At 41.5% G+C, this 13,918-nt stretch overlaps 1 protein-coding gene across 1 annotated transcript in view; it reads left to right on the top strand.

The window, feature by feature from the left end:
- The window catches only part of KDM4C (lysine demethylase 4C), a 543,890-nt gene that overhangs the window by 273,196 nt on the left and 256,776 nt on the right, over positions 1-13,918 (top strand). Inside the window, exons 9-10 of the mRNA XM_089678131.1 lie at positions 1,317-1,513; positions 2,571-2,809. Coding sequence (XP_089534257.1) covers positions 1,317-1,513; positions 2,571-2,809 — 436 coding nt within the window. The remainder of the gene's footprint in view (positions 1-1,316; positions 1,514-2,570; positions 2,810-13,918) is intronic.

Below are 13,918 nucleotides of genomic sequence, written 5' to 3'. Positions count from 1 at the left end.
ATGAAACAGCTGTGGTAATTACTAAGGCAGTGAAACTGATCAAATCACCTGTGCAAAATAATGGAAATCCTGAAAACATGACCTGTTGGGGGTCCATGAGGACTGGAGTTGTGAAACACTGGGCTAACCTAACCTGCTTAGGGTAGGTAGTTTAGTGGATGGACTTGAATATTGCCTATGTTCTTTGTAATATTATAAATGATAGGATATGTAAAACCTGATAATGAACTTCTGTTTGCTAACTTTGATGGTAACTATACCAGTGTTTCTGAACCTTTTTTCAGTCACAGAGCCCTTTAAAAATATGATGGTAATAATAACAATAACAATGATAACCTAATTCTGAATGGCATCACCATGCATCAGCAAATGCAGAGGTCTTTCACGTGCCAAACTGCAATGTGCAGCATGATTTTAAAAAAAGGGTCAAGGACAATTTTACCCATGTTTCTGAGGGTAGGACAGCTCAGTGGAATGAATCCGCTGCCCAATATGCAGCATTCAATGTGAAGAAATGTCACCAGCACACCAGTTATTCCTCAAACAGGTCCAAAGTTTTATTCTGTGGCCTTATAGTGCAAACAAAGGAAATGTTTTGGAGTCACGCAGGGCCCCTTCGTCAGGCAAGTGATGGGCCTGACGACGGGGCCCTGAGTGGCTCTGAAACATGAAACATTGCCTTTGTTTGCAGTGTGTGACTATGGAATAAAACTTTGAACCTGTTTGAGGAATCCTTGGTGTGCTGGTGACATTTGTTCACATTGAGTGTACATGGGTCCCAGGCTGTGATCACTGCAGCACCCAGCTATACTGAGCAGCCATCTTCAGGAATGTGTGCACTTGGGAATATTATGATTGGACATGCAGCATGCAGATGCACAGATGTGAACCAAGCCTAAGGGCTGTGTTTATACCACCTCCCAACTGATCCCCCTTTAGGTGCAGAAGCAGTGCTGGGGATCGTACACATGCTGGGGCTGTAGCAGGAATTATATCCCCTGTTGCTTTCAGCGGGTACTACCACCACTACCATAGGCACCCCTGGCAAACTCAGATGGCAAAGGCAGTAAAAGTGAAGAAAGATTGTCAATTGTAGTATATTTGGTTGATTCTTCTATAAAATTTTTGGTTTAAAATCTATTCTTGCTGAACTCTTACCAGAGAGTAAAGGTGCATTATCTCCAATTTCTTTAACAGCATCCTTTCTTAGACTGGTTTACTGCTGTTATGCACAGGATGTGTATGAATATCTTTTTAAGGTCTCTCCATTGATTGATTGTTTTTTATTTATATACCTGTTTATTTTTTGGTTACAGTGTTCATGCAGCAGTGACATGGTAAAAATATCAATGGATATCTTTGTGAAGATGTTTCAGCCAGACCGATATGAGATCTGGAAACAAGGGAAGGACATCTACAATATTGACCACACAAAACCTACGGTAGAAGCTACTCCAGAACTGAGGGCCTGGATGAATAAAAGGAGAAGGAAAATAAAAAAAGCTTTGAAAGGGTACAGTTTGGTTTAATCATACTTTTTTTTTTTTTTTTACTCTACAAACACATGCTCTGCTTAATATGCAACTGTATACATGTGATTAGCCAGTGGGCAATATACAAAAAACAACAAACTGGAGCAACCAATCACTAGTTGTGTTTCTTTGTGGGTGTTCCATTGGGAGCTGAAATTTGCTTGCTGTGGCATACTGCACTACACAGATCATCATAGCTGTCATTACGGTAAATCAATCTAATTTGTATATTATAGTCAAATAGCCAATGTAATTGTGATTTCTAAAGATAAAGCAACTTACAAATATATGATCGATTGAAAAACATAATAAATAAATGTTTAAGGCAAACCTGTAGAATGAGCAAGCTTGTTAAAGTAAGCTTCCTACCCCAGATAATGGGTACCATATGTTGCCACATGGGCCCTTTACCTTCAGTGTGTTCCTCTTATAGATTCTCTGAAGCATACTGATAGTCCCTCAGTAGGTTATGGTCCATTTTAACACACCCCTTACCTTCCCAATGTGACAACACAAGTGAGCCTGACTGACCCATTACCAGGATGTTGCCCTGTAAAGCTCATTTGAGCATGCTTTTCAGACTACAGTTTCACATTTTTAATGTTTAAATCATTTTTTACTTTCCAGATGATGACTTGATTAACTGTCCTGTGTTTTATATATTAAGCACACGTTTTTTCTGTTGCTGAGAAATTTTACTTACAATGCTTCTGTTATCAGCTGTCTTAAGTCTTTCACTGATTGACAGAAGGGTTGTGATTTAATTCTCTTTAGTTATAAACATGTTCACCTTTGTCACAGCAAAGTCCCAAAGGTTATTTATCCTAACCTTTGAGAAGTTGAAGAACTTTGATAGAGGATTAGCAAGTTGCAGAATCGGCCTCTGATCTGTAACATAATAAATTCTAAACACTATCAGCACACAAAAAAATGACATTTTTGTGCTAGTTTATTAAGGTGAAAGGTATTTATATTGGAAGCTGTTTTATCTTATCCACACCAGACATTCTAATCTGACAGCAGTATCTTCCATTACAGCCTTCAGCGTACCACATCTCGTTCTAAGAGGCTTAAGACTCGGGAGGACAAGGAAGTATCAGCCATGGTAGTCGGGGCAGAAATCATAGCTACTGAAGCTGCTACAGATGGTTTCAAGGTCAATGAAAAACCCACAGAAAACGCACAGCAAGTAAACAAAGAGGAGCCTTCAGGGGATGTGAAGAACATTAGAGAAGTGCATCTAGATCACAGCTTATTGAATAATATCCAGGCCTCAGGTGAGATAAGGACTGATTAAGTTTTTGTGATAAGTCATAGGTTCTTGAAGGTATGGTGTCATACATCGATGTTGTGTAGTAATGCTTGAGATGCAGTAAATTGCTGGGTTTCCTTGTAAAATTGTTACAAAAAAACCTGTAAGCTCAGTATGCACTGCTGAAGAAATATTTCTGCTTGCCAGTACGCCACATGTTGTTCCCTGTTCTGCTTTATTGACCTCAATCATCTTTAATAAGATACCCACGATATGACTTCAACATTTAGAGACTTTTATTTAGTATTCTTTAGAGCAGTGTTTCTCAACCTCTTTCAGTCAAGGCACCCTTTAAAATTATGGACAATCTCAAGGCACCCTTTAAAATTATGGACAGCCTCAAGGTACCCCATTCTAAAATGTAAAAAACTATTCTAGTAGTTTTACATAATGCATCAACATCCACATACTTAGGACACCCAATGTTAGAGGGGATGTATACTTCCAAATCAAATACACTTGTGCACACTGGTACTGACTAGTATTCCAGTGTTTCTCTTCTCCCTCAGTTTTTCCCCATCACTCAGCTAATGCGACCCTGGCGCTGACGGAGAGGGGCAGGGGAGCGGCAAACACAGTTTTTTTCTTATTTTTTTTTCTTTGTTTTTTTTTAGTTTTTGTTATAAAATTTTGTAAATAAGTGATTTTTCTCCTTCACTAATGAGGTTGCAGTGATGGGCACTGATAGGCTGCACTGATGGACACTGATAGGTGGCACTGATGAGGAGGCACTGGTAGGTGGCACTGATGGGCATTGACAGGCATCACTGATGGGCACTGAAAGGCAGCACTGATATATGGCATTGATAGGCGGCACTGACTGGCACTGATAGGCAGCACTGACGGGCACTGATGCGCACTGATAGGCGGCACTGACTGGCACTGATAGGTGGCACTGATTGGCAGCACTGATAGGTGCCACTGATTGGCACTGATGGGTGACAATGAAAGGCAGCTCAGATGGGAACTGATATGTGGCATTAATGTGTACTGGAAGGCACTGATATGTGGCATTGATGGGCACTGGCACATGGCACTGATGAGCACTGACAGCTGGCAATGATGGACACTGACAGCTGGCACTGCTGGGGCTACACTGATCATCAGGGCACACTGATCATCAGTGCTCTGATGATCAGTGTACATGTCCCCTCCGTGGAATGCCAATTACCAGCTCTCCTCTCGAGCTGTCAGCGTGACAGCTCGAGAGGAGAGAAATGCAGATAATCGGCATTTCCCTGTTTACATGTGATCAGCTGTGATTGGACACAGCTGATCACATGAATGAGCCAACATCTTCGGCTCTTTCCGTGGGTCGGTGATCCTCTGTGTCCGAGGGACACAGTGCACCGCCAATCGCCGCGCTACGGAGCCGCGCATACGCGGTTAAAATGGGAGGACGTCATATGACATCCTCCCAGAATGAGAGAACCACCTTGTGTCCGTCATATTACTATATGGTGGGCGGGAGGTGGTTAAGATGCTCATATATAATGGAATGTGGATATTGCAATTCACTCTCTGTTGGACAATGCAGTGTTCACTCCACACTGTGCCTACATCTTTCAAGCCATTTATAAAATGTGTGCAGAGACTACAGTGTTCGTTTGAGCTCCCATGACCGGGCTTTCCTTTTACTACCCTTGTGTTTTTTTCATTTATTGGAAATATTTATGCACTGCTTTATAAATGTGTGTGATTTCTTAAGTTTTAAGTAGCAGTATGGGTGCTTGAAGGTCATTTCAGCTTCTTTGGAAATTGTCCCCTTTGTGCAGCTAGAGACTAAAAGGCACAACCGCTGTCTTTGAACCTGTGTACATGTTCTCTTGTGGATAAAACCTCTGCAGGGGTAGAGGAAAACTTCGATCTGAATGAAAACACCAGAAGCCAAACATGCATTTTTTTTTTGTAATGTGCTTAATGTAATTCATTGTACAGTAGAGAAACACTTAAAGCCAAAAATCAAAACACTTAAACCCAAAATCAAAAATTTAATATATTGCAGCTTACCAATCTTTCAATGTGGTGGATGCATTAGTTTTCTTTTTTAGGCTTTTTTCTTTCTGCTTTCACAGCAGACAGAAACATTGTTTATTTGTGGGGAAGGGAGATTTAGATGTACTAGCAGATTTAGATACATAAACGAATTACAGTCAAACTCCAGTTCACACTGCAGTTACACAAGTAGTTATTGCAACATCATGGAAGAAAACAGAGTCCCGGAGAGGCACTGGTGTTCTTGGCTTGTTGGATTACATGCATTACAAATGACAGATGGATGGGAAGTCATGATGCTCTGTTTTCTTCATTGATGTATCCAGCTTTTGCATTTTGCATTAATTTGCATTAACCTTTATGAACAGGCATGGCTTCCAACATTCTTTTATTTGAAGGCCCCTCACTCTTTTAAAAACAAATAGAAAGGAAAGGCAATATGTTTAGATATAAAAAAAACTTTAATAATACCTTTTACCCCTCTGTTCTCAGCTGCATAAAAGCTAGCAGAGGAGAAACAACAGCATACTGAATTTCCAAATGAAAGACTGTGCAGGGGGGGGCTTGTCAGGACTAGACTGATCATTGGAGGAGAGCTGACTGAGTAGCCAGCATAGCCAGAGATCTAACCACAATGTGCTCTCCTGCTTAGTGCAGTCTGCTTTCCTTATAAAAAAAAACCCAAAAACTGAGGGACTGGCAGGAAAACCAGTAATTTCACACGCAGGATGCAATACAAAGAGAACAGGGTACTTTCTTCACACAAGTACATGGTACAGCAGGCACATACAGTGGGGAAATAATGTTTTGATCCCCTGTGGATTTTTTACGATTGCCCACTTGCAACAAATGAAGGGTCTATCATTTTTATCATATATATTTAAATGATCGAGACAGAATATCATCCAAAAATCCAGAAAAACACAGGATACAAATGTTATAAATTGATTTGCTGTTCAGTGAGTAAAATACATATTTCATCCCCAAGCAAAACATAATTGAGTACTTGGGGGAGAAACCCTTGCTTGGAAGCACAGAGGAAAGACATTTCTTGTAGTTGGTTACCAGGTTTGCACACATCTCAGGAGGGATTTTGGTCCACTGTTCAATACAGATCTTCTCTAAATCCTTAATGTTTCTAGGCTGTCGCTTGGCAACTCGAAGTTTCAGTTCCGTCCACAAATTTACTATAGGATTAAGGTTTGGAGACTGGCTAGGCCACTCCATGACCTTAATATGCTTCTTCTTGAGTTACTCCTTTGTTGCCTTGGCAGTATATTTTGGGTCATTGTCATTCTGAAAGACCCATCCATGATCCATTTTCAGTGTTCTGGCTGAGGGAAGAAGGTTCTCATCCAAGAGTTTACAATACATGGCCCCGTCCATGGGCCCCTCAATGCGTCAAAGTCGCTCTGTACCTTTTAGCAGAGAAACAGCCCTAAAGCATAATGTTTCCACCTCTGTGCTTGACTGTAGGGTTAGTGTTCTTAAGGTCATAGTCAGCATTTTTCTTCCTCCAAACACGGCAAGTCAAGTTAATGCTATTAGATTGCCAGGCAGAGAAGCGTGATTTGTCACTTCAGAGAACACGTCTCCACTGCTCTAGAGTCCAATGGCGGTGCGCTTTACACCACTACATCCATCACTTTATATTGCACTTGGTGCTGTAAGTCTTAGATGCAGCTGTTTGTCCATGGAAACCCATTCCATGAAGCTCTCTATGCACTATGGTGTTAATCTGAAGGCCACATGAATTTTGGAGATTTTAGCTATTGACTCTGCAGACAGTTGGTGACTTCTGCTCACTGTGTGTTTTAACATGCACTAACCCTGCTCTGTCATTTTACGTGGCCTACCATTTCGTGGTTGAGTTGCTGCTGTTCCCAGTTGCTTCCACTTTGTTATAATACCACTAACACTTGACTGTGGAATATTTACTAGCAAGAAAATTTCACGTATGGACTTATTGCACAGGTGGCACACTTGAATTTACTGAGCTCCTGAGAGCAACCCATTCTTTCACAAATGTTTGTAGAAGCAGTCTGTTTGCCTAGGTGCTTGATGTTATACACCTGTGGTCATGGAGGTGATTGGAACACCCAAATCCAATCATTTGGAGGGGTGTTCCAATTCTTTTGGCAATATAGTGTTGATAGGAAGTATAACCACATTTAGTCTTACTGGTAACAGTGTTTCCAGGACAGCTACAAGATGGTTGGCTCTGCCCTCTTCAGGAAACACAATTCCAAAATCAGTTAAAAGGCCCTTTCTACCCCCCAAGTCATCAGTTGTTGGTAAGAAATGAAAGAGCTGCCACCAATGTGCACAAGGGAAAATAATGCATTCTAACAAAAAACACTGTTACTGATTAGACCAACCATGGTTTTCCCAAAGCATCTTCCAGGGCAGCTACTGTACATGACATGATAAACAAGTGACATACCTACCTTAGGGAGGGATCATTGCTTGCAGAAATTTTCTCCCAAAAGCCAAGTCCTGGCTGGGAAGCAGTTCTACACAATAATGTTTCACAAAAGCATGATTAGTGGATTAGTGGTGATTAGACCGCCGCTCTTACAGATTCCTCCGAAGATGCTCCAGCTCTTTCTGCCCATGATGCTGCCAGAGCTCTATTTGAATGTACCCTAATACTTGAGGGAGGCTGCTGGCCCAAGCTCTTTTAAGTAACCAAAATAATTTCACAATCCACTTGGCTATCCAGGTTTTGGAAGACAAAGGACCTCTATTTGGCCTACTACAGAAAAGAGGTTACTAGACGACCTGAAATCCCCTGAAAACTCCAAATATCTGAGAAGGCACCTTTTCACATACAAACAACTGAACTGTATTTCTTTCTCATTTTGGGGGAGCTGCAAAAGGATGACTACTACCTGAGACCCACTGAAAATCTGAAGAAGCTTTAGGGAGATACATGGGATCTGGTTTGATAATAGCCCTATCTTCCAGAACGCACAAGTTTGGATCTTTACAGGAAAGGGATTGCCACTATCCATTGGGCTGTATTAATAGCTAACAAAAACTTAACTTTTAGAGTGAAAACTTAGGAAAACAAATAGACAAAACTTCAGTCACCTTCTCCGAGCACACCTTATCCCTGAAGAGCTTACTCTCAGCATCCAGGCTGTCAAATGGATGAGATATGGATTGAGATGAGCCACCTGCCCATAAATGAGAAAGTCTGGTTGATGCAGAAGGTCCAAGGAGAGGAGATCGACAGGGAGACTAGGGTCAAAAATCAACTTCTCCTTGGCCAATACGATGCAATGACAATTACTTGAGTTAGACCAAACTCCCACTTTTGAGTGAGTGCATCCATCTCCTGAGTCAGAGATTCTTTCTCCAGTGAAAAGTAGTTCCCCCACCTTCCTGTTGCTCTGGTTGGCGAACAGATTTATTTCAGGTGTCCCCCATCTGGCCATATCCAGAGCAAAAACCTCTATGTTCAACTCTCACTCCCCCTATTTCACTGGAAATCGGCTGAGATAATCTTCCAGAATGTTTTCTGAACCTCCTTTAGGATGATTCCCTTACCCCAAACAAGATCTCTTGGGACAGGACTAACAAGGTGGGGGACCTTGTTCCTCCTTGTTTGCTCACTTATGCCATGATGGTGGCGTTGTCTAAACAAATCTGAACATCTTTCCCCAAGATGACATCTGAAAATGCCCTTAAAGAATAGCCCACAACCAGGAGTTCTCTGTAGTTGGAAGAGGTGTTTGCTCATCCTGGACCCCAGCCTGAGGAGATCCCAAATGTGCCTACCCCCAGGTACTGGCATCTATGGTAATTTTGCATAGAGTCTCCTGAGCCAGGGGTGGCCTGAACCAAAATTCAGAGGATTGTTCTACCAAGGCTGACCAAGTATATTCTCTTCTGAAAAACCACTACCCTGTCCAAGGAATCCTGACTGTGATCCCAACTGACCAGCAAAAAACATTGTAGCTTCCTCAAACCTACTTGCAGCTGTGCCCAAGTTACCCTCCGGATGGCTTCCATCAAAAGTCCTAAACTGCATATGATTGGTCTGAAAGAGTCCTGTTTGAGAAGACTGAGCTTCTATACTGAAGACACAGGTTTGTTTATCTTTCACATCTATAAGAAATTTTGTCTGGGAAATTAAATCTATCCGGTAACCCAGGAACTCTTCTGAGTGGGACGGAATCAGGTTGGACTTCCCTAGGTTGACCATCCAACTCAGAATCCTTATGGTCTGCATGGCCGAAATGAGATCTGAGGACAACTTCTGTTTTGTCTGAGAGACAATAAAAAGTTGTGCAAGTAATAGATGATAGAGGCACCCTGAAGACTGAAAAAGGCCATGACCTTTTACTGACCCTGTTGTGTAGAGACACCCTGGACTTTTAGAGGAATTCAAATTATATGGTGCTGTCTCCAATCTGAAAATTAATTTCTATAAATCTGAGGCAATGGGAGTTCCATGTCTAATGCCTTAATTTGCCAATTACAAAAAAAAAAAAAATGTAAATAGACCACTTTGGCACTGAAATACTAAGAAACATGCATCTCTCCCCATCTGAACACTATTGACTCTTTCAACTTTATTCCCCTCCTCTCTACAGTTAGAGTTTCTTATGAAAAGGCAGCCCAGCTCGTTTTCATGGTTTGAATACTGTTATGCTAAAAAATCATGTTAATCCTCTCAAAACCCCACCTTTTTAAGCAAGTGAATACCCTCTTTACTAACTTTGTTTGGGCTAATAGGAGGCGGAGATTACAAAGATGTCTTCTACCACTCCCTAAATGCCATGAAGGTCTTGTCCTGCCTGATATCCACAAGTACTACGTAGCCACATATTTCATGAGATTAGTTGATCGGTGTTGCCATACTCTTCTTAAACACTGGCCTAGGATTGAGCAAACTACATCTTCTATCCCAAATAGAACCCTGTGTCACTACAATATTCTACCTCCCTCACTGAAAAGCCATCCTACGGTTGGCCCAGGCCTGTGCTTGCACCTTTCTGATTTTAAACCTATCGCCAACACATTCATCATTATACCCTACTTTGGGCAACCCTAAGTTTCCTTTGGTACTAGATGATGGCCCCTTTTGTACTCTCTTATCCTCACACTGCTTCTGGGCATCACACCTTGAGGAGATGGCTATCCATATGTGAACTTGTGCATAGCCCTGGCTGTTTTGGTCTGGACTTCTGGAGAGCTGTACAGTTGAGACATTTTCTGAGGACCCTACCCCTGCCAGGCTCTTTCCTGTAACCATTAACTCAATTAAAAAACATATGTACTGAATCTAGCCCTATCAGACATTACCTTTCTACAATGTATTCATTTTTTTAACTTCCCCATAGAAAGGTTATATACTGTACCTCCTTATCTTCAATGTTGAGAAGTTGATTTACACAAGACTTTTGACAACGAGAATAATACATTTCTCCCTCAAATCATCAATCTGTACTAGACTACAGGAAACAAAGTTTAAAATCCTTGCAAGATGGTACAAGCCATGATTAATGTTACGCAATGTTTTCCCTTTTGTCTCAGAATGCTTCTGAGGTTACCATGAGTGACAGGAGACTCCCCTTCATAGCGTCTGGTCCTAATGTTAACACCTTTTGGCAGCAAGTAAAAACAATCACACAGAAATTCACTGATTTCCCCCTCCTGGATCATCCCACTTTCTTCCTTTGACATCTTTCTTGAATCCCACTAAAAGTGTACAGTAAATATATACTGCAACGCCTTCTTAACAGGAAGTGTAGGAATCAAGAGTGTAGGAGTTGTGGAAAATGGAAGAGCTCATCCTCTCTTCACAAAACAAACATGAGATCCACTCCAAGACTTGGTTTTACTGGATCAAATTTTTATAGTCCAAGGAAAGCAAATCACTGTTGATGGAGCCTCCTCGATTAGGGGGCCTTCTCTCTTCTCTGTCCCATGTACCCAAAGGGAAAACTTTTTTGCTTCTTCATCTCCATTTCTTTTGTTACCCCCTAACTTTCCTTTGATGTTTTCTTTTAGTTCTTATTTTGCTTCATTTCCTTCTTATTTTCCTTATGCTGCAAATTATTTCCTTTCCCTCTGGATACTCTGACTTGTTTCTACATCTTACTTGTGAAATTGCTCTCTGAAATAACCCATACAGGTGGTTGTTTTTGTTTTTATTATTATTATACAGGATTTACATAGCACCAACAGTTTGCTCAGCACTTTGCAATATAAAGGGAGACAATACAGCAATGATGCAGTTCAAAACAAGATGGTTAGGAGGGCCCTGCTCATGGGAGCAAAAGGTAATAACTTTGGGGGAACAAAAGGTAATAACTGTGGGGGATGAACTGATGGGAGAAATAGAAGATTTGGTTATTAGCTGAAGGCTGGATAGACTTCGTTGAAGAGAGATGTTTTCAGGGATCACCTAAAAGTGGACAGAGTAGGGGATAGTCAGAAAGATTGGGGTAGAGTGTTACAGAGGATGGGGGAGGCTCTGAAAAAGTCCTGGAGATGAGAATGAGAGGAGGAGACAAGTGAGCTAGAGAGCAGGAGGTCTTGGGTGGAGCGGAGAGGACAGTTGGCATGATACTTGGAGACCAGATTGGTGATCTAATTTGGGGCATAGTTGTAAATGGCTTTATATGTTCTTACTAATGTTTTGAATTTTATTAGTTGGGCAGTGGGAAGCCAGTGGAGATATTGGCAGAGAGGGATGGCAGACATGGAACATTTGGTAAGGTGGATGAGTCTGGCAGCAGCATTCATGATAGACTGAAGAGGGGATAGACTGTGATTAGGTAGGCCAATGAGCAGGGAGCTGCAATAGTCAAGGCAGGAGATAACAAGGGAGTAAATAAGTTGCTTATTGGTTTCATTTGTTAAATAGGGGCGTATTTTGGAGATGTTATGAAGGTGGAGTCTACAAGATTTGGACAGTGATTGGATTTGGGGCTGAAAGAATAGATCGGGGTGCAGGATTACACCAAGTACCAAGGGGAGGGACTGATGGTTTTATTATTGATCTTGATGGACAAGTCAGGGGAGGGGGCACAGACTGGAGGGAATACTAATGAGCTCAGTTTTAGAAAGATTGAGCTTGAGGAAGTGGCATGACATCCATGCTGATATGTCAGTAAGTTAGTAATGCGAGAGGAGACTGAAGGAGTGAGGTGAGGAGTAGAGAGATAGATTTGTGTGTTATCAGCATATAGATGGTACTTGAAGCCATGGGAGTTTATCAAATGACCAAGGAAAGAGGAGTAGACAGAGAAGAAAAGGGGTTCAAGGACATAGCCTTTTGGGACCCCTACAGCATGAGAAAGTGGAGAGGAGGAGACTGAGTTATAGGTAACACTGAAGGAGTGCTGTGATGGGTAAGAGGAGAACCAGGAGAGAGCAGAGTCTCAAAGGCCAAGACAGTGGAGTTTTTTGAGGAAGAGGGGATGGTCAGCAGAATCAAAAGCTGCAGAAAGGTCTAGTAGTAAGAGTATGGAGTAGTGGCCATTGGTTTTGGAAGTTAGTAAATCATTAGTGAGTTTTAGTAGGGCAGTTTCAGTGGAGTGTAGCAAGCAAAAGCCAAATTGTAAGGGGTCAAGAAGATTGTTGTCAGCAAGATAGGAGCTCAGACAATTGTAGACTAAGCATTCTAAGAGTTTAGAGGTAAACGGGAGCAGGGAGATTGGTCTAAAGTTGTTCAGGTTGGTGGAGTCCAGTGAGGGCTTTTTAAGTATAGGGGTGATAAATGCATGTTTTAGTGAGGAGGGGAAGGTGGAAGTGGAGAAGGAGAGATTGACGATTTAAGTGAGGGAGCATAGGATAGAAGATGATGGTGACCATAGTGGTTTTGAGGGAACAGGGGACAGGTGGTAAGGCAGGCTTCTGAGTAAACTTCAGTGACCTCTTTGGTAGTAACACGTTCAAAATAGGAAAGTGTTGAGGGTGGTTTTGTATAGGGTTTGCTAAACGGGATAGATATCTGTGCAGTGGAGATGTCCCCATGAATTGTATCAATCTTGTTTTTGGAATGATTGGCAATTTCGTGAGCAGTGAGTGAGTTACTGTGTGGGAGTGATGGTGTAGAAAGTAGTGAGTTAAAAGTAGATCGAGACGACGAGGACTGGATGACAAGGTATTAATATAAGGGTGACAAAGTAGGCTTGTTTGGCAGCATGGAGGGAGAAATTGTATTTTAAGAAGATAGATTTATATAAGGTGAATACTTGCTACAATTTGGTTTTACTCTACAATCGCTCCAGTTCACTGCTATGTCTTTTTAGATTTCTGGTGTCGTCGGTCTGACAAGGTTGTATTGGTCGGGGCCTGATACTTCATGTAGTTTGAAAAGCAAGCGAATCCAGTGTGGATGAAAGTGAACTGTTATAGACAGAAGTGGCCAGAGCAGGGCAGGACAAGGGAGAGATTCTGTTATAAAGGTGGTCAGTTGCAGAGTAGAAAGGAGAGGGATTAAGTGATGAAGGTTTCTGCAGGTAATCATTTGCTGCTGGAGGGATAGGTAGTTGAAGACACGGACACTGTGAATGTGATGAGATTGTGATCAGAGAGAGGAAAGGGGGGTGTTGGTGAGGTTGTAGAGAGTGCAGAGAAAACAAGGTATCGGGTATTCCCATCTGAGTGAGTGGAGGACTGTGTCCATTTTGTGAGGGCAAAAGATAAGGTTAGGTTGGAAAGTTGGGATGTAAATGGGTTGTTAACATTAATGGGGATGTTAAAATCATCAAGAATGACAATGGGTATTTCAGAGGAGAGAAAGTAATTGCAGGTTATTGCCTCCCTTTCTCTATACAATATGATATGTTTGAGTTTTTTTTTATTTAGTGTCGAACTGAGTACATGTTCACTTGAGAAGAATCATTGCTATTTTGTTTTGCATTTTTCTCTGATTTATCCTATTATTTTGGATACCAGTTATTTATTTATAATGGATGCTATGTTCTCCTTTCACTGTGTTTTGTATGCAAGTGCCTGAATTTATAAATATTTTATAAAAACAAAATGAAATATTAATACACAAATTTAAAAGTAAAAATGTTGGACTGACATAGCAGGGGGTGTGTTCAGCCTCTGT

Source organism: Staurois parvus, unplaced genomic scaffold (genome assembly GCF_062004578.1).
Source record: "Staurois parvus isolate SC_StPar_1 unplaced genomic scaffold, SC_StPar_1.0 ptg000198l, whole genome shotgun sequence".
Classification (NCBI taxonomy): Eukaryota; Metazoa; Chordata; class Amphibia; order Anura; family Ranidae; genus Staurois; species Staurois parvus.
Note: the sequence above shows the minus strand (reverse complement) of the source record. Positions and strands in the feature narration are given on the sequence as shown.